The following is a 27,134-nucleotide window of genomic DNA, read 5'->3' as shown; positions in this document are numbered from 1 at the left end:
TATATTTATTTTCAAATTTTTCTAAAACTAGGGTTTTATGGTTACAATAGTTGGGACATTGCCATAAGCCTTATAAGCTATTTGGCTATAGAAATGCAAGTGCATAAAATTTTTCTTGCTACAGAGGAAGACAATGTTCTTTGATTTTTCAAGGTATTAGTGAATTCTTATTTTTTTCAGGCATTTAACCATACAATAATAATGTACAAAATTTCCCCCTTGTGGTCAAAATATGTAAGTGCATCTATGAAATGTCAAATTTCTCGTGCCTGTGTTTTGGGACTTATGAAATTACCATCACCTTCTCCCAAATTTTTAACAAATATATAGTTTTGATCAACTAATCACTCTATCTATATATCATTCATTAATCTGGATTTTTCTGGTTATATATGTAGGATAGGAATATCTATGTAAGTGTGCTTGTGTGTGTGTGTGTGTGTGTGTAGAAAAGTCACCAAAAAATTAGAGGCTTTATAACTAAAAAAAGTTGGAAGATCTCTGACTTGCTTTACTATCAGACTTTGTTTCCTACATATGGCTTTCTTTTATTTGTGTCCCTGAGATGGGTTTAGAAGTAGAAAATTCATTTCTTTTGGTGGAAAGGTGCTTTGGAAAATCTGATTGAATAAGGAAAAAGAAAAAAAATATTTGTGACTTCTAGAGAAATGTAGGGAATTACACAAGGGTTTCTTGAACACTTTGTGAGTTCAAAAATGTCTCAGTTAAAAGGAGATCCCCTTGATAAAGACATTTTAAAAATCTCATGGACTAACTTCAAAAATATGTATTGAGTCTCATTTGTACTTCAACATTCATGATTTAAAGAGCTAGGTATCTCTACTGTATTTTTCAAGCCAGATTTATTACTTTACAAATAAAAGTCCCTTATAAATTGGCTAAGGATTATTGGTTGATTAAAGTGATTCTAAATAACTTACGTTGTGTGTTTCATGTTGCTAGATCCAGTAATTTAATATCACTTTGTTGTACTACACCCATTAGATAGTTGAATCCTCACGCATATATGACCCACATACAGCTCTCTTTATTTAACTTTTATGGCGAATTAGAGGCCTGTTTTTGAAGCAATCCAGTTTCGATAATAAGTCACTTGTGTGTAGACTCCAGGCTTGTCCCTTTGACCACAGTTATCTCCCCAGCTCACAATTCCAATGAGATACCAGGTGTCTTTCAGATCCCTTGTGACTAAAGGTCCCCCAGAATCACCCTGAAAATAAAAACGTAAGAAAAGAGAAAGAAAATTAGCTAAACATAAAGCTCATTATTTAAGATATTTTGATGAATCACATATTTTGTTACTAGACAGTACGTGTATAGATTAGCAACACAGAATAATTAGTTGAGACATGGATTTTAAAATTACAAAGAGCCTTAAGGTTTAACTTTCACATTTAAAAAATAAAATTTATTTTGTTAGAATAAACAGTACTTAGTTAAAAAAGACAAAAACGAAAGAACATGAAGAGGCTTGAAAAGCAATTATGTCCCATGTTTTCTCACACAGGCTGTTCTCCAAGAGGTAGCCACTTCATGCTTTTTTAATAATTTCTTTTAGTGTCTAACTCCTTATCATTGGATAATATGCTCAAATTACAGTTTCTAGATTTAGACAGTAAACATTTATTTTTTCTTACATAGTTAGTGATTTAGTTGTTTTACAACTTCTTTGCAACTTTTCCACACCATATCTTTACATTATAGTATCTCTATTTTTGATTAAATTAACAGCCTATGTTTAATACTAGTTGGAAAATTTTATTAATGGAAGAGTCAAGTAACATATTTGCATTACAGAAATCTTTTTTGGCTTTCCTAGAATTAATAACACAACTCTTTTTTCATGTGGATAGTTTTCTATGTACCTGGTAAATGTTGAATGCTCCAAAAGATCTACCAACACCTCACAATAATGTTTACTAATGTTCAAGGACCTCAGATAGCTTGTTAGTTCTTTTGCTTCCTCTGAAACAGTTCCACCATATCAATGCACACAAACACACACACACACACACACACACACACACACACACACTCTTTTCTTACTTCTGCTCAAATTCGAGCTGGTTATTTTAAGCCTGGTGCGGAGCTATGATGTTGGGATTATATGATACCACTCTTTAGTGTTGGATTAACAGTTTCAGGTCTTATGTCTTCCACTTTCTTGATTTATTACCTAATTTTGCTGAGGTACCCCCTCAAGTAGTTTTCTAAGAAAGAGGATATCAGAAGTACATTTTTTTCAGTCATTGCTTGTCTAAAATTCTTAATTCCACCCTCACAATTGATATTTAGTTAGCATGGGCAGGAATCTAGGTTGAAATAATCTTCCTTTTGAAATTTGAATGTTTCCCACCGTCTTCTACCTTCTAGAGTTACCGTTGAGGAGTTCTATGTGTTCTGATGCTTCTTCCTTCAAAGTGTTAAGATTGTTCTCCTTATCCCTGGCTTCTGACACTTTATGATGGCATGTCTTGGAAAGAACTACTTCATTTATTGTGCCCAGCGCTACTTGGACCTTTTCTTTAATAAGATGCATGTAAGCTTCAGAACTAGGAGCCTTCTTTATTATTATTTTTTATATTGTACACTCATGTTTTATGTTTTCAGAACTCTTATTCATTTAATGTTGGACCTCCTGAGTTTATCCTTTAATCTTCTTAATTTTTCTTGTTATTTTTCTCCTCTGTGTCTTTTTTTTTTTTTCTGAGAGATTTCCTTGATTTTATCTTCCAATTCTTCCACTGGACTTTAAAAATTGTGATTATATTGTTGCTACATTTCTGGAGATGATTCTTACTGTTTGGTTCTAGGGTATGGTGCTAGAAAGCAGATTGTAAGCTCTGTGCTTTTGTGCTGGGTGGTGCTATGGTTTGAATGTGTGCCCAAGAGTTCATATGTTGGGGAAACTTAATCCCCAAGGAAACTGTGTTGAGAGATGGGACCTAAGAAGAGGTGATCAGGTCATGAGGGCTCTGCTCTTGTGAGTGAATTCATATTATTACCATAGGGGTGGGTTTGTTATCATAGGAGTAAGTTCCTGATAGAAGAATGAGTTTGGCCTTCTCTCCCTCCACCCATCTTGTGCTTTCTTTGCCCTTCCACCTTTCTGCATGGGATGATGAGGCAAGATGTGGGGCAAGATGAAGACCAGATGTGGGACCCTCAACCTTGGACTTTCCAGTTTCTAGAACTGTAAGAAACGCATCTCTGTTCCTTATATATACTTAGTTTTCAGCATTCTGTTACAGCAGCACAGAGTGAATTAATACAGGTAGGTAGGAGGGCTTCTGGGTTGATACTCTGTATTCTAGTAGGGGCCTCTTAAATATCAGTATATGGAGGTATTTTTTCCCCCCCTCTAGACTGTGGGCTTCTCTAGAGAAGAATCTTGCAATTTCTTGCAGGGAGAAAGTTGGAGGCATTATGTATATCTGCCTGCAGCACTTTGGGAGAAAGCATGGGAAGAGGTTGAGGCCTGCTTTCACATAATCCCCGCTTTTCAGCCCCCTCTGCTTTCTACTATGTTATTATCACTGAGTTAAAGGGCCTCAGATTCAACTGCTACAGAGTACAAACTTCCCATCTCTGGAGTTTAGATATTTGGAAAGAGGTGGTAGAGGTGGGGAAAGTAGAGATGTGATATGGATTAGACTGATTATTTAGGATAGGGAGAAATGGGGTGTTCCAAGTACTCTCTGTGAAGTCTTTACATTTCTGCACCCATATCTCCCAAAATATTGGTTTTACTTAAAATTGGTACTTCACTCCCCTCTCCACCCAAGACATTTATGTTTTAGCCTCTTCTTTACTAAGTCAGTTAAAACTCCTCCATCTTCTTTTTCTCTTTCAAAGTTTTGTTGGAATTCTTTCAGCTTCCTCTCTTTTGGTTTTTATTAGTTGATAGCTTTTGGTAAGTACAATTTGTAGATATATAGAAAATTATATTTTATAGATGATGACAAGAAATTTTTCAAAATGTTTGTTACAGAGTTTTTCTGTTTTGTTTTTTTGAGTCGCTCTTTGTCTCCCAGGCTGGAGTGTACTGGCGCAATCACAGCTCACTGTAGTCTCAAACTCTTGGGCTCCCACAATCCTCTCACCTCAGCCTTCTGAGTAGCTGGGACTACAGGCATGCACCACCACACCCAGCTAATTTTTACATTTTTTGTAGAGATTGGGTCTCACTTTGTTGTCTAGGCTAGCCTTGAACACCTGGGCTCAAGCGATCCTCTCTCCTTGTCCCTTCCAAAGTGCTAAGATTATAGGTGTGAGCCACCACACCTGACTTTATCTGCCTTTATGGTCATTTTGATGGGTTTGGGGGAAGAGCAGAGATGAATTTGAATGTAAAATCTCCATGCTTAGATATTTCAATCTACACATTTTAAAAATGAACAAAGAAGAAACCTAGAAAATCTGGCTAATACAAAATCATAGCTAAGGGTGCAGTGGGATAGAGAAAAAAATAGGAAGTCCGACTTCTTGTCTAGTATCCAAATGAGTGCAAATTAAAACCCACCTGAGAGTCATAAAATGCCAAACGTAATTTAATCTTTCTTTATACATTCAAATGTTCCTTTGGGCTTTCATCAGGAACATCCATGATTACTGTACTGTACCTGAACATTTTTTGGAGTTATAGTGGACTTAATTTATGTTCTAGAAATGGACTTTTCTTAAGTGTCTTCTAATAGCACCGTGGTTTCTTGACATTCATGGATGGTCAGCTTCTGCCTTCCTTTGGAGCATTATTTAATAGAGTTTATTAGTTAATGTGATACGGGTTAGATCAGTTTTAAAAAACAGTATAATGATCTTTTTACCATTTCCTTAAGTTAGAAAGTGCAGGATTTTTTTAAAAAAAAACCCTCAAAAGATCAACTGAGATAAGATATAATGGAATGTATTAAATATAACAAGAAACATTCCATGCACTATGAAGAGTATGGAAACAAACAGGTGGAATTATTCAAAATCCTATTCAGAGCATTAAAAAGGCATTGGGCTACCTGTAGATGAGAAAAGATAATTATACTACCATGAGCATCCTGGGATTTATAACTGACATCAGTTTATCAGTGTTTCTCAGACTTCATTCTGAATAAACGTTATGAAGGGAAGTTCTTAAATGCAGATCTCTAATGCCCACCTCTAAAGATTCTGTTGGACCAGGGTGGGATCCTAGGCCTGCACTTTTAACAAGCATCCCCACTGACTTGCCTTCAGGCCAGCTGCAGTGCACTTTTAAATTGTAAATTTAGACAGATGATAATTCAAATAGTATTACTTTCCCCTTCTTTCTCTCTTTCTTTTCACTAATTCTCATTTCCTCTTCCTTAAATAATCAATCACTCATGAAGAATTCAATCAGCAAGGAGCCTCCACAGTCCTTACTATCTATTTGAAGAGGCAGGGCACAAAGGCAGCAAGAAATCATATTGAGTGTCAGGTGAATCTTGTGTCAGCTACTAACACAAAACGACAGGGGATACAGTGGTAACAGACGTAGGATTTTCACACATGAAAAGAGAATTAAGCTAAAACTTGGGCTATTAATTGGTAGGAAGACAGGGGACATTCTCCTAGATGAGGAACTGGCATGGGTGGAAGTCCTCACTTCCTTACTTGTGTATCTCAAAAGCACCTCCAATTCCATGTGGCTGATGCTGGACCCATGCTGTCTTTCTAGATCTGGACCTTCATCACTCTTTCCTAACTCATTGATTATTATTATAATCCCTGCAGCCTCTCAGGCTGGGAGTTTATTTTATTTTTGTTTTTTAGGCCATGAATTGATATATTATTCTTTGCCCCACCCCTTCTCTCCAACCATATGAAATCCATTACTTCATTTGCCACTGTTACCTCTAAATATCTTTGTCTCCATGTCACCATATTCATCCAAACTAACATATTTCACCTGGATTTTTGCAGTACCTGCTGATTGATCTTCAGTTGCCCTTTCCCAGATTTTTTCCTTACTTTGACCAGAACACTTCTCACAATATTCAAATTTGATCATTCTACCCTTTTAATTTAACAAATATCTAAATAGTACTCACAATATGCCAGGCAGCGTTTGGGGAGCTTTACACGTATTAACTAATTGAATATAAATCTCTTGGTTAAAACTCTTTAGTGGCTTTCTATTGTCCTTACAAAACAGGGAAAAAGTAAGGTGGCTCACAAGGTCCTGCAAAGTCTGACTTCAAACAAATTCTTCTCCCTCTTCCTGTACCACTGGGTCATGTGCGTTCTGTGTTCCACCATGTGATGTTTCAGCTCCTAGAATTCTCCCTGCCCCTATCATCATTTGAAATCTTCCTAGATACTGGTTCACTCCATTCACCACTTAGCTTCACCACCCTAGCTAGTCATGTTCGTTTCTTACAAATATACTCATAGAACAATGACCTTCTCCTTCCAAGTTTTCTTTTTCATTGGCATAATTTTTTGATTCACTCATATATGATCCACTAGACAGTAGTTTTCCTGAAAGCAGGTTTCGGGAAGGTTTTTGCTTGTGAGACTAGCTTCGGTATATGTACAATGTATAGTAAAGAGTAGGGCACTCAACTTTTTTTTTTAGTGAGTAAGTGAAGAGAGTTAGAATAAATGGAAAAATGACCAGGGACAGTTCTTGACTAATTTTCCTATACAGCAGGTTCCCAGCAACCTGATTTTAAATTATAGGTCCTTCAGAAAAATGTTGCAAACATCCACCTATTATTTTCTAAAATGATTTTCAGTGCCACCTTGACAGAGTTCTCTAATCAGTGTAGCAGCTGCCTATGTGGTAATTACAACTAGGGATCCTTTTGTAAATGCTTAACTGAACTGGAAACAACAGTGGAATCACGAATCTTGATCAAGTTGTCAAAGCCTTTCATTTCTGGCTTTCCTATAACCAATTCTGATCCTTTTCTCAGTTGTGTTTGGGTCTTGCTTGGCTAGACCTCTGGTTGAAAAATTAGCAGCTCTTTCTCTCTCCTTTCCCCCCAAAACATGCTTTAGGACCAATCTTGTATATACAGGATGGGATTTATTGAGTTCTATATCAATAATTCGTAAATTGGAGAAAGACTAGCTGATGGTGGTGCTTGCACTTCTGTTGTATCAGACTAGGCCCCTCACCATGTGCCCCAGTTACAATCATTGTATTCCTGTCTTGGATCCTCGTACCTGCACCGCTGCCCTGATAACGTACCCTATTTTTCTGTGACTAGAGTCTTGTTTTATCGCTTACTTTGCACAGTTAGGCAGAAAGCTTACCTCTGCTCCCCAATCCAGTGAAGCCTCTCCAATCCAGTGAAACCTCTCTATGACCACCAATCCCTCCTAAAGCTTTTCAGTAATCTCATGGTTCACCTGAATTCCCCGGTCCTGTCTGCTCCAAGACTCCTGCGCTTTGCACCTGTTTCCCATGGTATGGTCTTTTGTTGGAATCTAAATTCTGCCTGCCTTCCTCCACATTCTCAGTAACTGAGGCTGGCTGCGAACCAGATCCTGCTTTTGCCCAGCCTCTATGCTACATAGCTCCCTGAGCCTTTTCCGATAGAGGTCGCGCATGTGGTATAGTTTGTGAGACTGGACAGGGCGTTCTGCCACCTGATATCAATAACATTCCATCATTTCCACATAGTGTGGCCTCCTTAGAGTTCTAAAGAATCTCATGTTAAAAAGCAAGTGTCTCCAGGAAGAAACACACTCGTACCTTCACTGAAAAACATGCATGTTAGAAGGCAGAGGAGGGCACTGGGGAGGACCCATGGAATAACAGCATGGCCTAATCCACCTTCTCATGGTTATCTACTTGTTTCTCCTCTCATCCTCCTCATGCTGAGACCCAACCAATTACTTGGAGTTCCCTTAGATATGAATTGTAATTTCACACCTTCATATTTTTGGCTATGCTTTTTGTCTTTTCTATAACATTATTTTCTTATTCTGAAATTGGATAAGTGTTATTTATTCTTCAGGCCTTATTTACATCTCATCTCTGATATGTGTTCCAAAAAATGTTTCCTTCAAGGAAAATATTTGCTTTTCATTATATTACTTATAACATCACTTTATACTTCTCTGTTTATGATTTTTTCTTTCTTGAATGTGAGCCCCTTGAGAAAATAAACTGCTTTATTAATCTTTGGATTTCTGGTTAAGAAATTCTAATTTTGGTTGTTTGATAGCATCACAGAAACTCTTACTTCAATTATCTTAATAAAACATTTAAAAGTATTTTGTGCTGTGAAATTTGCATTTGTAACTTTTTTGAGCTAACATGATACTTATGTTTTGTCCTTATGTAAAGAACATATAATATATCCTGAGCCAGATAAAAAATTTTGAGTTAGTAATATAAAAAAACCCCTCCAACTTACCCTGCAGGCATCATAAATTCCTTCCATATATCCGGCACAGAACATTCCAGATTTTATATCATTGCCATACACCTGTGGTTGCTTGCAGACATTATCACTTATGATTTTTACTCTGGCTTCTCGAAGTTCATTTTGGGATTCCCCTTAAGAAAAAATAAAGTTATTTTAGTATTTACAATCAGCATCTTTGGCTAGAGTGAAGTGAGCAGACTTTCCTAATATATTTTTCATAGTAAAATTGTCAATACAGAATGAGGTTAATATAAGCAGTTTCTAGAGAAAAGAATTTCTAGTTAAATCTGGCACATCAAATGATAATTATTGTCCAATCACATTTTTGTAAAGATTTCTGAAAGCAAGTAAGCCATTTGGATTCTTTTTTCTGGAAAATTTAACCTTAAAAATAATCAGTTTGTATATTTCAGGAAGGCCTTTTATCTTTTTTAAAGCTTTTATTTGTGGGTTCCAGATTGTTCCCAGAAACTTCGCATGCCTAGTTTTCTCCTTTGGCTTGATAAAATGCCTATAATACTTTGTACATTTATTTTATTATTTCAAGTTTATGATGAGCTTTCATAAATATAAAATATATGTGAAATATATATGTTATATATCATATATATAAAAAATGCATTAAATGGCAATGATTTCACTTCTAATATATTGCAAGTTGGTGGCTGCAGACTGTAAGCTAGATTCTGAGTTTTAGAAACCAGTATTTATGGCAGGCTACATAGAAAACTAAGAATAGCACAAGCATTCAGGGATTCTTTACACCAAACCATATATTGATTGGGAAACCATGACCTCACGGTTGGCAGAATTCTAAGATGGTCCCCAAGATTCCCGTGTGATTCCCCTCCTCCCACGTATGGGCAGGATCTGTGAATGTGATGAATGAGATTCTTATGATTAGGTTATGTTATACAGCAAAGATGAGGGAATTTTACAGATGCGATTAAGACCTCTAATGAGTTTGACTTTGAATTAACCAAATGGAGATTATCAAAGGTGGGCCTGAACTAATCTGCTGAGTCATTTCAAAAAGGGCGAGCCATCCTGGAGTTCAGAGCCTCTTTCCTAAAGAGTTAAAGCAGCACGTTCTACAGATGCAAGTCATGGAATTCTGCCAGCAACCTTGAGCAAACCCTCAAAGGAGCCACAGATGCGACCACAACCCCAGCTGACATCTTGATTACAGTTTGGTGAGACCCTGAGAAGAGGAGTCAACTAAGCTATGTCTGAATGTCTGACTCATTAAAATGTGAGATAAAAATAAATGAGTGCTGTTTTAAACTGTTTGTGGTTTTTTGTTACACAGTTATAAAAAACTAATACAAGAATACAATATATCAACAGCTATAGTCACCATGATGTATGAGAGATCTCTTAAACTTATTCCTCCTATCTAACTGCAAGTATGAATTTGTTGGCCAGCATCTCCCCAACCCCTTCCCCTGTAAAGACCCCCAGCTTCTGGTTGCTTACTGATGATACATTATATTCTTGAGAAATGCTACGAGAGTAGATATTAAGTGTTCTTGCCACAAAAATGATAATTATGTAAAATAAGACATTTGTTAATTAGCTAGATTTAACACTCACAATGTACATATACTATACTTCAACATTACCATGTTGTACATGGTAAGTACATGCAATTTTATACATCGATTTAAAAAAAAACTAAGTACATTTGAAAAAAACCCTAATACAAACACCAATTTCTTTAGAAGACCATTTCCAAGATTTATTTCTGAAGAAATGCTTGTAAACACATTTTTAAAAGTGCTCAGAAGATTTAAGTGTATATCTCAGAAATATGCTAAGAGATTTTTCAAATTATCCTGTTATTTGAATGCAACTGGTTTATATACATTATACACACACACACATATGTATATATATATTGCCTACTATTTCATCAGTTAAAAACATTCATGGTCTGGCACGGTGGCTCACGCCTGTAATCCCAGCACTTTGGGAGGCCAAGGCAGGTGGATCACGAGGTCAGGAGATGGAGACCATCCTGGCTAACATAGTGAAACTCCGTCTCTACTAAAACTACAAAAAAAATTAGCCGGGCATGGTGGTGGGTGCCTGTAGTCCCAGCTACTCAGAAGGCTGAGGCAGGAGAATGGCGTGAACCTGGGAGGTGGAGCCTGCAGTGAGCCAAGATCACACTACAGCACTCCAGCCTGGGCGACAGAGTGAGACTCTGTCAAATAAATAAATAAATAAATAAATTAATTAATTCATATCCAATGCTGAGAAGAGTAAGGTGAAACTGACAACCTATATATTGTAAGTAGGTGACAGTGCGAATTCACAACTTCTTCAGCAAACCAGTTGGTGAAATGTATTCCAAGTTAGAAAAGCATAGCCCATAAATTCTGGACATCCCTGAACTATATCTCATCTTCTGTAAAAATGCTTAATGATACTTCTTGCAAAATATTGATTTTATCAAATAATCAGCTTTTTATTTAATTTTCTCTATTTTTTAATTTTTAATTTTATTCATTTCTATTCTTATCCTTATTATTTCCTTTCTTACGTTTGTTTTAGGTTTATTTTTTTCTTTTTCTAGTTTCTTGAAGTGAGAGCTTATTGATTTGATATCTTTCCTTATAATATGCATTTTCTATAAATTTCCCTTTGTACACTATTTTAGCTGCATCCAGCATATATGTATATATTTTTGTTTTCATTCAGTTCTATGTGTTTTTACAAATTTATTTGAGGTTTTCCCTTTATTTACCTATATTTTTAATTGGTAAGCATTTGGGGATTTTTATGTTATCTTTCTGTTACTGATGTTTAGTTAGATTCTATTATGATCAGAGAATATACTTTGTATGAGTTCAATTTTAAAAAACTTCTTAAGGTTTGCTTTACAGACTTGAATATGGCTTCTCTTGGTGAGTAACGAATGGATGTTTTAATCTATTAATATACTTAATAGATTAAGAATGATAGGATAATTTATTTAATAGATTAAAAGCACCTGTGGGTCACTCACCAAGCGAGGCCATATTCAAGTAGGGTGGAGTGCTCGATAAGTGTCAGATTCTGTTGCCACTCACAAAGCATTATGACAGGTATTTTTCTGTGTCAATCTCAAACTCCTGAAAGACAATGATTTTTCCCACCAAGACAAAGGGGATTTGTGATGTCTTTTTCCCATGACTGTGAAGCAGAGAATGCAAGCCCTATCTTCAGAGAAAATCCATCCAAGAGAGTGCAGACCTAGGGAGGTGTCAAGTTTACAGCAGCACTAATCTACTGGAATTAATAAACTATAGGTAATATTTTCTGTGATTGGTAATAGAACCTTAAAGAAAGCAATGCATGTCTCAGTCTGTATAAGATGGAAAAAAAAAAAAAAAAAAAAAAAAAAAAAACCGCATGGGACATCTGGAGAAAATCTAGAGACCCTAAAAGCTATTCCTGCCTATATGAGTGAAAGTTTATTCCTAGTTCCTTAATAGGAGACTGACAATCAAACGCTTATTCTTTATAATTTCTTGTATATAAATAAATTGTATAGAATCCTGCAAATAGATTTAGTCATTCTCAGAAAGCCCTTTTGCATTTTCTCAAGCCCAGTGTTAAAGAAACTCTCTAGCTGTTGTTATACATATGTACCTGGACTACATGGTAGAATCCAGAGCACGTCTCACTAAGATTGCCTAAAACATTCAATAACTAAATCGTCATTATTTCTTACGAGACTAAGTTTAGTATATCAAGTTGAATCCTTTTAGAGAGGGCAAATAATTTGACAATTCATCTCTACACGATTCTTATTCACTATCACACTGAAATTAGCCTCTTTAGTACTGAAGCAAATTTTGCAACATAGGCATAAAGAATGTTTGAGTTAGTCACTCAATCTGAGTTCTCCTAGACACAGCTGGAACAATAGAAATTAATATGAATTCTGGCAAAGAAAAGAAGTAAATGTTCCTTTCTGTGTATTTTTTCTTGGTTGAGGATGATGTAAGTGTTGAGGTGTTGTTAGACACCTCTGACACTAGGTGAAGCTAGCGTCCCTCTGAATGAAGCCAACACAGAGAAACGCAGGGGCAAAAAATTCAGATTCAGAGACGCAGAGCCAGATGACATCATATAAACTCCTGTGTCTGAAGTGACACTTATTACGCTTTTTTAACTTCTAAATTACATGAGCCAAATTTGTTGAAGTTTTTGTTTCTTTGTTTTTTATTCTGCACCGGTTAATGTGAATTGAATTTCTGTCACTTGCAAAATGAGAACCTTAACCAATCCAATCAGACTGTGTGGAAATGGCTGTCAGTACAATATTGATGGAGATGAAATCACATTGCCCTAGACAGGGATTAGTGCTCTGTTAGCTATACTGAGATACCCACCACCATAGTAAAGGGCTCCAAATCCTGTGATGTAGACAGTTGAATTTGGTTGGAAGGATGCAGAGGCTTCTGGCAAACATATCCGGCGTACGTCATCTGAAAAAGTGACTCTGTAAGAGACCTGCACGACAGCAATGTCGTACTCTCTTGATGCGGAGTGATAGTTCTCATGGACAATAAATCTTCTGACATTTCTTTTCATTAAGGGAGGGTTGATTTTTGTTCCAAAACTAACAGTCCATTGATGTGGATTTTTATACCTGGAAAAAGTTAGAAATTAACAGAATGTATATAAGCTGCCCAAAGTATATGAACTACATTAATTGCATTTAGGCTATTACAAGAGAAATACAATCCTGAGAATACTTGGCTGCGGTTATAGTTTTCTTTGATCATTTAAATATAATCTATTGCTAATGTTTTGAAAGATAAAACATATATAAACACCATATTAGAACTGATATTTAATACAAAGCTATTGAATTTTGGAATTGTAATACACATAAAATATCATTCATTTATCCCTTCCACAAATATTTACTGAGCATCTATGTGCTGAGCCTTATATGAATTACTGGAGATAAAGTGATGAACAAGACCTAAGGTGCCTGCTCACAGGAGTATAAGATTCTAGAGAAGGAAAAAGATCAAAACAAGCAACCAAGTGGATAAATAACCTCAAACATTGATAAAGGCTATGAACAAAATACAATAGGGTAATGGAATAGAATACTAACAGGTCATTATGACTATTTTAAGAATGCATTTGGGCTAAGACATAGTAAATGAGGGTCAGTGTGAGGAGATGAGGGAAACAAATTCCCAGGCAAAAATCCCAAGGTCTTGCATTGAATGGGCTGCAGTCAGAACACAAGGGAAAGAACGGTTGGGGCTGAGCTTGGAGAGGTAAGCAGGGACTAGATTTTAGAGAGTTTCATAGGTCACGATAAAGTGCTTACATTTTATTCAATTGATACGGGAATCTACTGGATAATTAAGACAGAGAATAATGTAGTCTCGTTTACATTTTTAAAAATCATGTTGGTTCTTTCTGGAGAGTAGATTCTTGAAGGTCAAGAATGGATGTGGTAAAGTCTATTAGATGACTGCATAGTCCTTTGAGAGATGATCAAATGTGGTAAATGTGGTTGACTTCTAGCTTGTGGGCTTGGACAGTGGGTAGATTGTGGTACATACAAGGATCAGAAAAATCATTTAGTAGCAATGGAAGATGATCTAGTAAAGACTATGCTTTATACTTAAGGAAAATAAAGCCTGGATAGGTTAAACTATTTGATTCACATCACATATCTGTCTGCCTCTCTCTGCTCTTCCCTTTATAAAACACTGTCTCCCGCCAATTTATATTATTTGTATTTTTCAGAAGACTTCCTGCTTTATTTTATTATATGTGACACTAGCTACACATCTGTCTTGGTGTATTTAGTTACTGGAAGCATATTTTAAGGAAGACACTGACAAAGTCTCGAATGTTCAGAGAATAAGAACCAATGTAGTAGGGCATCTGGAAGTTGGTTCTGCAAAAATGAGGTAAATATATATACATATTTTTTTCACACACATATATATGCATATATATGTACATATATACATTTTTAGAAATTCAGGGTTACATGTGCAGTTTTGTTACATAGATAAACTTGTGTCATGGGGTTTTGTTGTACCTATTATTTCATCACCCAGGTATTAAGCCTAGTACCCATTGGTTACTTTTCCTGATCCTCTCCCTCTAGCACTCTTCAGTATAGCAAAGACATGGAATCAACCTAAATGCCCATTAGTGATAGACTGGATGAAGAAAACGTGGTATACATATACCATGGAATGCTATGCAGCCATAAAAAGAACAAAATCATGTCCTTTGCAAGGACGTGGATAGGACTAGAGGTCATTATCCTTAGCAAACTAAAGCACACAGTAATGATATTTATTTTCACTCATGGTTTGGATATTCTCACTCATTTTGTTTGGTCTGAAAAAGAGAAACTAAAGAATAGCTGTTACATGAATGAAGAGATAAAATTTGTTCCTGTTGTTCCAGATGAAAAAAGCAAAAACAAAAACAAATATTGATGGTGGAAGTTAATAGAGTGCAGATTTGGTGTTCAATGCTATAAAGATATTTGCAAAAATAGAACTATCTAGCACAAAAATGGCTAACTTTGGCAAAGTAAGTTTCCCGTTACTTTGAAAAACCAGACACCAGCATAGGGGATTTCTGGCTTTCTAATATATCAGCTTACTGAGCTCTTACAGCTTTCAAACATTAAGAATTTATGTAGATTCTTTTAAAAAATAGATTACTATTTTTTAAGATGGGATCTTGCATTGCCACCCAGGCTGGAGCGCAGTGGTGCAATCATAGCTTGCTGTAGCCTCAAACTCTTGGGCTTAAGGGATCCTCCTGCCTTAGCCTCTCAAGAAGCTGGAATGATAGGCATGCACCACCATTTCCAATGGGGTTTCACTACCTTGCCCAGGCTGGTCTTGAACTCCTGAGCTCAAGTGATCCTCTCGCCTCGGACTCCCAAAATTCTGGGATTACAGGCATGAGCCACCATGCCCAGCCTAGATTCTTAATACATATTTTCTTCAGAATATTAAGAGTCTCTATAAAGATTTATGCTCTTAGACAGATAAAATTTATTATAGTAACAAAAGTTAGAATTTTACAGGTCAAAAAGAATGTGAAAAGATCTAGTCTATCTATTATCTAATATACTAAGGTTTAATAATTTGCCCAGCTCTCCAACTGCCTGGGACATATTTTTCCCACTAAATTCTGCTGCCACCTATTATATAGAGATACTTGAGAAGTCTTTGTTATTACCATAATAATTAGTAATGAAGAAGAAAGGCAATACAGTTAATCTACTTAGAAAAAAATCTAAAATTTTAAATGTAATAGTGATAAAAATGACTGGTTATTATCTTGAAAAGTAAAATTAAAAGTTATAAAAAGTCATTTTATCTTATAAATGACTTTATAATTTAATATACATTAATAAAATGTGTGCATTCAGAAGCAATTATATGATAGCACAATTTGCTATTCTTCACTTCAGCTTTGTGTTCTGTGGCACTATTGTGAAGAGGTGCTCTATTATGCGAAGGTCACATTGAGTAGCCCAAGGGCCTCTCTGAATCCTTTGGTACTCCAGGAATCTCTTTTGAACTGCCTGTCTTTATCATGCTAGCAAGCTCTCATTTTGGTTGTAAACTGTTCTAATTCCACAGATCTTCATGTGTCAATGCTCTACATTTGATCTGCGGTTCTGGTTCTCCATCATTACAGTTACCAACTTCCTGCATTTATTGAAAATTTCCATTTTACTTTGGAATTGTTTGATTATTTATGATGAGTAGGAGACTGGCCCAAGTGTTTGGCAGAAACAGACACTAGTTTTAAGTGGAGAGCATTGTTTCACAAAAGATTAATGGTGTATGTTATTAGTGAATATTTTGTGTTAGGATGTCACAAAATAGTTCTGATTCCTTACACAGTTTCCTTATTAAAAACTTTGAGGAAATGATTGATGAATACTAGGATAATGACTGTTACTTCCTTTATTCCCATCAAATTTCTGATTAAGTATGCAAATGTAACATTATTTTTGAGAAGAACTTGAAATAACTTTTTCTTATTTTACTTCAGTAATATTTGGGACATTAATTGTTACCAAGAATATGACAAAACTCAGGGCTTTTTAGCAGAAGTGGGTTCTAACTTAAGGTCAATAACTTACCTCTGGAAGCAGTGTGCTGCAGTGACAAGCCATGTATTACTAATTAAGGTGGCCCCACACTGATGGATGTTATCATACTGAAGGGAAGCTTGCCAAGGCCAGGCCGCCTTGGGTGCAATGACTCCAGATGCTATTCTGTTGACGTGTAGTGGAACAACTCGTTTACCACAACCTGAAAAAGATGAGATCATTAAGTTATAAGAAACATCTTGTAATTACAAGAAATGACCTCATTCTTACTTGCCTGAAGACATTTTTCTATACTCCTCCTCCTACCCAGGACACTCACCTTACCTGTCACTGGATTCATGGCCTCTTCTCTCTTGCATTTCAGAGTTCACTTTCTCACTCTGTGAGACCAGGTTAGCTGACTCTCTGATGGACTCTCATAGCACTATGCACTTCCTCTGCCATAGCATTTATCACACTATTTTCATACTTCCTGACTTATTTATATCTTTCTCTACTTTGAAATTCTAATTTTAGAGCCGGGATCATGTTTTATTCACAATGGTACCACCAACTCCTGGTCTAATTTCTGGCACTTGGTAGATGTTAAAAGATACTTGTTGAATGAATAAATACATGAATAAAAATACTTAGGGTGTTTGCAAGACACAGAGGCAAATGCATGAACATCACTGCTCAAATTCATCACTGTTTTTGTAAAATCTTTCAAAATATAGGCCACAGTGATTTGAAGTGATTTAATGAAGCCACTGTTAGCAATTAAGATGAATATATTAAGCATATTTCTTTTTTTCTTCTTTTTTTTTGAGGTGGAGTCTCATTCTATCACCAAGGCTGAAGTGCAGTGGTGCGATCTCGGCTCACTGCAACCTCTGCCTCCCGGGTTCAAGCAATTCTCCTGCCTCAGCCTCCCAAGTAGCTGGGACTACAGGCGCCTGCCACCACACCTGGCTAATTTTTGTATTTTTAATAGAGATAGGGTTTCTTCTTCATGTTGGTCAGGCTGGTCTTGAACTCCTGACCTCAGCATATTTCATAGATAACTTGTCAGTCACAAACAATGGGTTTTATCTCCTCCCTATTAATTACTTTCTCATTATTTTATTTTGTAGCAGAAAGTACATTTTATGGAATTTTTAAAAATTAGAAAAACAAGTCCAGTATTCCCAATCAGAAATATATACTTTCTTCAAATTGCCCCAAAAGGTTACCATGGCAATTTTTTTCTTGAACATGACTAAAAGATCAGTCCATGAGTTAGAAAAAAAATGTATTTAAATCTATTGTACAAATAGTTATTATCTCTCAAAGAAAATTTGGAGCACAGATGGGCAAATATGAGCAAATATTTGAAAATGTCCTTTCTGATGTGAAAATTACTTGTTTATATAAGCTAACTCGACTTACTTGCTTGGACAGTTAACTCCCCTGTTGATGAGCTCATTGCTGAAAAACAAGACGAAACAAATAGTGATAATTTGATATTTTCCTGGTTGGTCTCAATGACCAGGAATAATCAGAGGATATTGACCATACATGGATTCTAGACAGTTGAACATACAGATTAATTAGGCAAATGGCTATCTGATACAGCATCTGTGCACAGTTTTTGTAGAGACTTATAGGCAGCCTCTAATTAGGTGGATACTATCACAAGCAACGGGTGAGTAAGGCACGAATAGTGGATGACTGCAGCCCACAAATAGTTTGTATTAATAGAGAACTATGGTTTTCCAGCAGTTCAGGGTAAAGCTTCTTTGTATTCCACTTCAGAAGATGGGTAAATGGGACAGAGGAAACAGGTTATATTAGTTCATTTTCACACTGCTGATAAAGACATATCTGAGACTGGGTAATTTATAAAGAAAAAGGGATTTAATGGGCTCAGAGTTCCATGTGACTGGGGAGGCCTCACAATCATGGAGGAAGGCAAAAGTCATGTTTTACATGGTGGCAGGCAAGTCAGAGAATGTGAGCCAAGTGAAAGGGGAAGCCTCTTAAAAAACCAGCAGATCTCATTCACTACCATAGAACAGTATGGGGGAAACTGCACCCATGATTTAATTTATCTCCCACCAGGTGCCTCTCACAACATGTGGGAATTATGGGGGCTACAATTTGAGATGAGATTTCGGTGGGACACAGCCAAACCATATTGCAGGTAGACTGTCTTACAGGCCTCAAACTCAGCCTCAGCCAGAACAGATCTGCTTTTTCTCTTTTATTTACTTCGAATTTCACATAAACTTTTCTTTTTTTTTTCTTTAGGATGAAAAAACTTTGAAGACTCTCGCATAAATGATATTTTAAATGCTTTTTAAACACAGTTCCTAAATACTAAAATTGCTTTTTTTAAACAATAAACTGTTACGTATTTCTTATCCAAAATATACTGAATATTGGTGAAAGCTAGGTATTGGACACAATCCGAGATTAAATTCTGTCAACTTCCAAAAAAGTGAGGAATTTGACTAAGGAAACACAAATATTTAACTTGTATACATGTATCAAAACACCATGTTGTATACAGTAAATATACACAATTTTTATTTGTCAATTATATCTTACTAAAGCTGGGGAAAAATAAAGTTGGTGGAAGTTTTCATGAAAATTGTGATGATTTTCAAGTTAAAATGACTTAGCTTACTGAGCAGATGAGAATAAACTATTTTACTTTTTCCTACCAGTGCCATGTTTCTCAGACACATTCTCAGTATTCTATTCCCCATTATACAAAATAAGACTGTTTCATTCTATTAACTTTCTACAAATTCCACTGGGGAAACTAGTGATGATAAACTCTACAAAGTGGGCACTTTTGAAAATATCCAATTCAAGTATACCCTTAAAGGCATCCCAAATCATTGTATGGTGAAGAATCAATTGCTTAGGACCATCAATTGCACAGGACCATCAATTGCTCTTGGTGCTTACTCTATGGAAGGAATTCAGTTTACCATCAAGTGTAGTTTAAGGCAGTAAATTTATTTCGTTTTTAATAAAACTATATATTTTGTCCTTAGTAATGCAATAAAGTGGAAAATAGCATAAAGTTAGAACTCTTCAGTTAAAACTTTGTCAACTTAGCCTGAGTAGGATGCAAGTTATCCATTTCCAGGAATGATACCAGGGTAAGTAGTAATGGTGGTGAGTATAACCAGATTTTTAGGTAGAATGATTACACCTAGAAACAAACTGTCAATACACAAGTAACTAGTTTCTAATTTTGACCAGAGATTTTTACTTTCCAGGTACAGAAATGGAAATAAACATTAACACTTTAGTTTTGAAAGCGACCACCTCCTAAAACGGTTCTGAGTGGGAGAAAGCTAGTTAATATTCAGGGCTCTAAGGCTACAAGTATCATGATGAAAAATGAAGCAAAGTCATCTGACACATAGGCAGTGAGCTGCTTGACTACAGCCGTGGCGTTTGCAATGCAAAGAAGTTGATTTTAGCTTTTTGCTTTGTCACACTGTGCCTCCTGAAGGACCCACACCACAGTTTTTTTTTGTCAAAACTAAATACAGATTCTTGATAAATTATAAATAAATCTTGGGCTACAGGGTTATTTCTAGACTTAATCTAGAATCTCTACAGTTTTCTGTTTATTGGTAGTCGAAAAATTATGTGTTCCCAGGAAGCAATGTTTTTGTCTATAAAAATTGCCTTAAAGATCCTCCTGAGCTGTCCACTGAATGTGCCTTTCTTTCTTTTTTTTTTTTTTTTTTTTGTTGTTGAGACGGAGTCTCGCTCTGTCGCTCAGGCTGGAGTGCAGTGGCCGGATATCAGCTCACTGCAAGCTCCGCCTCCCGGGTTCACGCCATTCTCCTGCCTCAGCCTCCCAAGTAGCTGGAACTACAGGCGCCCGCCACCTCGCCCGGCTAGTTTTTTGTATTTTTTTTTTTTTTTAGTAGAGACAGGGTTTCACCGTGTTAGCCAGGATGGTCTCGATCTCCTGACCTCGTGATCCGCCCGTCTTGGCCTCCCAAAGTGCTGGGATTACAGGCTTGAGCCACCGCGCCCGGCCGAATGTGCCTTTCTTAAGTGCTAGTGATGGCAGCTACAGGCTGTCTGGAGCAGTGGCAGCAAGAGCGGACGCGGGAGCAGCAGTGACGGTGGTAGGTCCCCTGTGCCCCACATCCCCGAGGCAGCCGACTGTGCCACCTCCAACCTCATGTGACCAGGCAGGACCCGCTCCCAGGCCTGGAGCCTCTCCTACTCCGGAACCTGGCCCAATGTTGCCATTCTCGACCATGGCCACTGCAGGGTGGGTGCGAGGAGAAAGTCCATGGAGCCCATCCCTGGGAGCCCCCCAGAGCCTGCCACCCTGGAAGCTACCGCAATGGGACTGGGCCAAATTGCCCACTGGTCTGGGAGCAATGAGGTCAGGCATGAAGGGGTGGGCAGAGAGGTGCCGGAGGCAGAACTGGGCCCTTGCAGATGGAGAGGTAGGTGACTAGGAGATCGTGGGACTACCTGCTTGCATAGAGGAGCTAGACGACTCTAGGGCCTACCGTCTGCTGAAAGCTGAACACTCAGTGGGACAACTTGCCTGCAGAGAGAAGCTTCTAACTCCAGGGCCTCCTCTCTGCTAGGAGCTGAACACCTGCTTGGACTCCCTGGCTACGAAGAGGAGCTGCCCACTGTGGGTCTCCTGTGAGCCGTTCTCTTGCTCAGTAAACCTCTTTCTCGTCTTGCTCACCCTCCACTTGTCTGCGTACCTCATTCTTCTTGGTCTCAAGACAAGAACTCAGGACCTGCCAAATAGCAAGACTAAAAGAGCTGTAACACAAACAGGAATGAAACATACCCCTTGCTGGCCACATTGTAGGCAAAAAGAGAGAAAAGCTGCAGCCTTTTAGGGATCCCAGACCTGGGAGCTCCCCAAGCCAGGGCTGTGACTCCCTCTTTGGGACCCTGCAGTTCCTGTCATCTTCAAGCTTCCTGGGTACCACCACATTCCCAGGTGCCAGCCAGAGAAGTTGCTTGCAGTGAGCTTTGTCCAGCCACAGCCTCACAGAGAGCCAGCACACCTGTGCCAGCACCTGGAGCTGCCCATCATGCTGCAGCCAGTGTGCCTGGCTGTGGGCAGTGACCAGACCCCGTGCTCACTCACACAACCCTCACAGCTCCATGCCTGGGTTGGCCTTGGTGGGCATGGGATCCAGGCAGGTAGCAGGAGGTGGGCAGTCTACCAGGTCAAGTGGGCAGAATGAGCCCAGTGGGCCAGAGCAAAACCTGGGCAAAGGCACCAACCTCTGGCCACAGAGGTTTCTGGCCAGAAAAGCAACACCCCCTAGGATCCCATATCACTAATAAACACTATTCTTTTTACATTTAAAAATTCTGAAACTTTCAAGGATCTATCTGCTACTAGTCAACCACTCAAATTAATTATTTCAGGTTTCCAAAGCATGTGCACGATGTAATAGCTTTCTCAGTAGTAACAGCCCCTTTATTCCACATTGTGTTTTCTATTTCCTTGTATATTCTTATAATCTCTCTGTGATTTCAGGAAGAACAAACATTATCATTGGAATTTTACAGATGAGAAAATGAAGACAAAGGCATGAGTCAATTATTTGGGTGGTCCTGTAGTGACTTAGTGGAGTCAGAATTGGTCAGGTAACTCTCTCTCTTTTTTTTTTGGGAGATGGAGTCTTGCTTTGTCACGCCCAGGCTTGAGTGCAGTGGCGCAATCTTGGCTCACTGTAACCTCCGCCTCCTGGGTTCAAATGATTCTTCCCCCTCAGTCTCCCAAGCAGCTGGGATTACAGGCGCTCGCCACCAGGCCTGACTAATTTCTGGTATTTTTAGGAGAGACAGGGTTTCACCATATTGGTCAGGCTGGTCTTGAACTCCCGACCTCAAGTGATCCACCTGCCTCGGCCTCCCAAAGTGCTGGGATTACAGGCGTGAGCCACCGCGCCCAGCCTCAGGTAACTCTCAAGTCAGTTTCTCCATTAGCATATTCTGCCTTTTAATTTAGTACAATTATTAAAATAAACTGAAGTTCAGAAGCTGAGCCTATAAAAAACAAAAAGACCAGGTAGTCAATGAACAATTTATGCTTCACTCTGGTTTCAGATAGTTCAGGCTTTTACATTCCTGACAAATTAACTATTTATTGGAAATTACACAGAATGCATCATGTAAGTTATCAGAATGGCCATTGTTTTACAATTTCTATTCATTTGCTTCCCCATCTAACAAAGAAGATGGATTAAGCACTTGTCAGGTTGCTCCCTTCTGGCTGGGAGAGGTCCTCAGCTTTATTCCCTAAGTAGTTGACTCGTTGTCACATCAGCAAACATCTGCCCATTCCATTACCTCACATTTTTTACTTCCTTATTTGGTTTCCTCTTGAAGAGTCAGCTAGACCCTTACAAGGGTAGAATGCCCTGTTTCATGTCTGATAATCACTTGCCCTGAATCTCTTCTGTAACTCTCTTAGGTCTAGTATCCATTGAAATTTGTAGGGGAAATCTGTACTTGTCTGCTGGAAGAAGATGCTGTGAAAACAGCTTAGTGGACGAGGGTAAACAAGTTTCTCTCTAGCTGGCTGCCTTAGAATCTTTAATATGGTACCATAAGGAAGAGTTTCCGAGAAATGAATATCATAGCCAGAATTTTTAAGATGTGTTTGACTATAGAAACCTTTTTTAATTGGAGCCTTTTAAGAAATTAGAGATTTAAATTTGATTCTTAGCTCCTTTTAATTACTGAATTCCTCAACCCTTTTTGCGTGAATTTCACTTCTATAAGGGTGAATTTGCATATGTCACTGGAATATAAAAAGAAATTAGTTACTTCTGGTAAAGGCAATAGAGATAGACCTTGATAAAGGTTCGTTCTCCTTAATTGAGGGAAGTGATAATGGTATAATGGGCTAAGGGTGAACAACAAAAAGAAGAGTGGAACAATGTACACGTAGTTTCAGTGATGTTTTCCTAGACTGTGATTTTTAAAGCATTAATGGTAAAATAACTCTAACAGCTTCAATCTTGGCTTGCCATTTTCCCAAATGCCCATAGTAAAAAAAGCTAACAAAAATTTTATGTCACCATATATAGAAACTATCAATAAAAGTATGGCAACAAATGAATTTGTGTTTTAGGAAGGTCCCACCCAGAAAAACAATTACTGCCAAACCCTTAGTATTTTCACTTGCTTAGTCACGGAGGCAGTGCCTAGGTGAGATTAGCCCTCTGTTGTAAATCCTTGCCTTTATTTTGGGATGAGTGCCAATCAGTTACTGTTGGGAAAACCACTGGATGACTAACTTCAGATGTGCTTACATTAGAGACTAATACACCTTGAAATGTCACATCTTTAACTTGAATTTTTTAATCTGAGTTCTAGCTATTATTTGGAATGGAAATAATGACAAATAAATTTGAGATTAGTCAAAATATGAACCTAATAGAGAACTTCATATCACACAGAAGGGGACCTCCTTACCATTAACTTGAACTGATGAGGCATTTATTGGCAAGGCTCTTAAATTCCTCATCTTCTGATTTAAGAAGCTTTGAATTTTCTTCTCTCTTACTGCCCTTTGCTCAGTAGAGGGGAACTGGAACACCATAATGACATCTGCTTTCACACCATCTTCCTCTGGTCTATGCCACACAAAAGAAAGGTACATTTTCAAAGAATACACCTGGAATTGTCCTTCAGTGTTTCCTGTATCTTCCTCCCTTGAATGATCCCTCAGTTGCTGAGAGTGTCAAGTGCTGATTGTCTCATGTCATTCTGACCCAAGGTCATTTCATATGTTCCCTCTTCTAGCTTTCATTATGTTTTCAGCGCATTTCCCGCAATTAATTTGAAGGATTGTTACAGAAGCTAGGAATGACAGACATAAAAAATCATCATCAAAATTATAAGCTTTGAGAGTGTAGAAGAAGCCTTCGTGTTTTCTTAGGCTAATCAACTGTATATTTGATACCTGAATCACTTCCACAGGGCCCATGACAAATACCCTGTAATGACCGTGCAATAATTAAAACGATAGTAAGTTTGATTTTCTAAAGAGGCTTGTTTCTCTTTGGTCAGCTCTGAGTTCATCATTTTGAGTTGAAATATGTCTCCCTATATCTCCCATTCCATAAGGCCTAGGTCTACCAGTTGGAACAAACATAAAATAATTTCCTCCTCTAGCCCAAATATTTGAAGACAACAATATTGTGGTCCCTGAGTCTTCTCCAAATTAAACATGCCCAATTTCTTGAACTTTTATAATATAAACAGATTCAAGTTCTGTTACCTGAGGAACTAAACTTTTAAATACTCTTAAAATAGGAAAACCAATTACAGGTTTAAAGAAAACCCCTGAAACTAATATATATTGATCTGTTATCTCTCCTATTGTTTTTAAACAAACAAATAAACAAAAAAACTGCGAAAAACACTAGAGGCCCATCTCCCTGAATCTTTTTTGGCTAAAAGGACATTCTGAGACAATTTATGTAATTTTGTTCATTTAGGCTCTGGAAATATAAAGATCTAAATAACTAGAATTTTATATCAAATTGGCAAACAGATGACTAATTTTACTTCTTAAATCTGAGGAATTAACATTTTTACCAAGTATTACATAGTGATGATGGCTACCATCCAAAGGACTTCATGAGAGTATGATAATGTTGCTACAATAATATGGTAAATGAGAATTTGAAAACAGAAAACATGAAATCTAGGAAGTTCTAGTATTTATATGCTTTTTCTCTCCTAAGTATTGTAGAAATTACCCAATTTATGTTATAAAATCCTTATGGAAGTCACTGCTCAGTAAAGACATAGAGAACTTTGGAGTACACCTGCCAACAAAGCATTATTAGTCTATTGGTAAGAAAGTGCTAATTATTTTCCCCAAATAAATCAAAATCTGAATATATTATTTTTCTTTATCTTTAAGAAATATGAGTCATACAGGTTCATGCATTTATGTATATGACATGTATGTTCTACTATGTAATTTTTCAAAATAACACAATTGAAACTTCTGAGCAATATCTACAACTGATATGAGTCTTCCCCCTCCACCACAACAAAGAGAAAATTTATTACAACAGGAATATATTTTTGTTTAGGCATGCCTCATGTCGTTAGTTTGCATTACAGATGAAATTTGTGATCTCATTTTGTAGCCAAGTTTCCCTGCTTAACATGTTTGAAATAATATAGTTGTCAAAAGAATACAACTTGGTGCATGCAATGACAAGCTGTTGGGTTTTCCCCAGGTCACGGGTTATGGTAAGTTCCAGGCCTCACAATAAGTTGATGGGGTTTGATTCCTGGTTCTATCACTTTGGGAAACTGTCAGTTGGGGAACTTTGAACATATTTCTTACCCTCCCTGAATCTTAGTCTTTTTGTTGACAAAATGGTGGTCAGCCTTATACTCAAAGACTGCTTTAAAGACAATGTTTATGAAAAATTGTAGCCAAAAGCCTAGTCCATAGAGACATACAATACATGAGGGTCCCTGTCTCCTTTGTTCCTTTTCCCTCCAGTCTTGTGATTCCACTTTTGCCCAACCATACATACGTCAGTCTGACTACTTGGTTCTTGATATAGTTCTTCTTCCAGGCTGAATCTATAAATATCTCATCCACCTGTTATATAACAAGAGGGAAGCTATGTGTTAGTAATATCTTTTATAATAAGAATATGTCTTTGATTAATGTTAAAGCAATAGAAAATTTTTTAACAGAACTAATATCATTATTTAAATTGGTGGATCTTAGCCTTCACAGTGCAACAGAATCATTTGCTGAATTAAAAAAATTTGTGGCCGGGCGCAGTGGCTCACGCCTGTAATCCCAGCACTTTGGGAGGCCAAGGCGGGCAGATCGTGAGGGCAGGAGATCAAGACCATCCTGGCTAATACGGTGAAACCCCGTCTCTACTAAAAATACAAAAAATTAGCCGGGCGTCGTGGTGCGCGCCTGTAGTCCCAGCTACTTGGAGGCTGAGGCAGGAGAATGGCGTGAACCCGGGAGGCGGAGCGTGCAGTGAGCCAAGATGGCGCCACTGCACTCCTGCCTGGGCGACAAGGCGAGACTCCGTCTCAAAAAAAAAAAAAAAAAAAAATTTATGGATGCCAGAGATCCTCTCCAATAATTTTGATTTTGATTGGTCTAGAGGGGATGTAGGCACTCATATTTTTAAAAAACCTACCCAAGTAATTCTACTGTGCTAGAGTAGGTTTCTGGAGTAGAAGGTATCTTGCTAAAACACGATAGAAGGAGTAGCACGATAGAAGGAGTAGCACGATAGAAGGAGTAGCAGAGAGATACAGAGCAGAGATGGGATATTCAGGGAGGCTTTGAGTGGTGACAAAGAAAACCCTGCCTCAGTCCTGGATCTGAGCCTATGCTACTGCTCACAAACTGGGCAACCTTGGCAAAGTTACTGAATCAATTTGAGCCTCAGTTTTCGAACCTGTAAAACAAAGATATTGGTCTGCTACTCATAAGGCTATGAAGGTTAAACACATATAAAATGCTGGGTAAGATTTGGTAGTTAATTGCTGATGGTCCTCTAGCCTCCATCCTGGCATTATAGGTCTTAGCTCTGCAGGTCTTCGCT

The 27,134-nt window shown here is 37.6% G+C and overlaps 1 protein-coding gene across 1 annotated transcript in view; it reads right to left on the bottom strand.

Annotated features, from left to right (window-relative positions):
• Positions 1-1,037: 1,037 nt before the first annotated feature.
• The window catches only part of TMPRSS11A (transmembrane serine protease 11A), a 40,208-nt gene continuing 14,111 nt past the window's right edge, over positions 1,038-27,134 (bottom strand). The window contains exons 3-8 of the mRNA XM_037989395.2: positions 26,091-26,158; positions 24,001-24,161; positions 16,567-16,738; positions 12,800-13,059; positions 8,406-8,548; positions 1,038-1,231 (exon numbers count right to left, since the gene is read on the bottom strand). Coding sequence (XP_037845323.2) covers positions 1,070-1,231; positions 8,406-8,548; positions 12,800-13,059; positions 16,567-16,738; positions 24,001-24,161; positions 26,091-26,158 — 966 coding nt within the window. The 3' untranslated portion in view covers positions 1,038-1,069. The remainder of the gene's footprint in view (positions 1,232-8,405; positions 8,549-12,799; positions 13,060-16,566; positions 16,739-24,000; positions 24,162-26,090; positions 26,159-27,134) is intronic.

Source organism: Chlorocebus sabaeus, chromosome 7 (assembly GCF_047675955.1).
Source record: "Chlorocebus sabaeus isolate Y175 chromosome 7, mChlSab1.0.hap1, whole genome shotgun sequence".
Classification (NCBI taxonomy): Eukaryota; Metazoa; Chordata; class Mammalia; order Primates; family Cercopithecidae; genus Chlorocebus; species Chlorocebus sabaeus.
The sequence above is the reverse complement of the archived record's forward strand: the minus strand, read 5'-3'. Positions and strand labels throughout refer to the sequence as shown.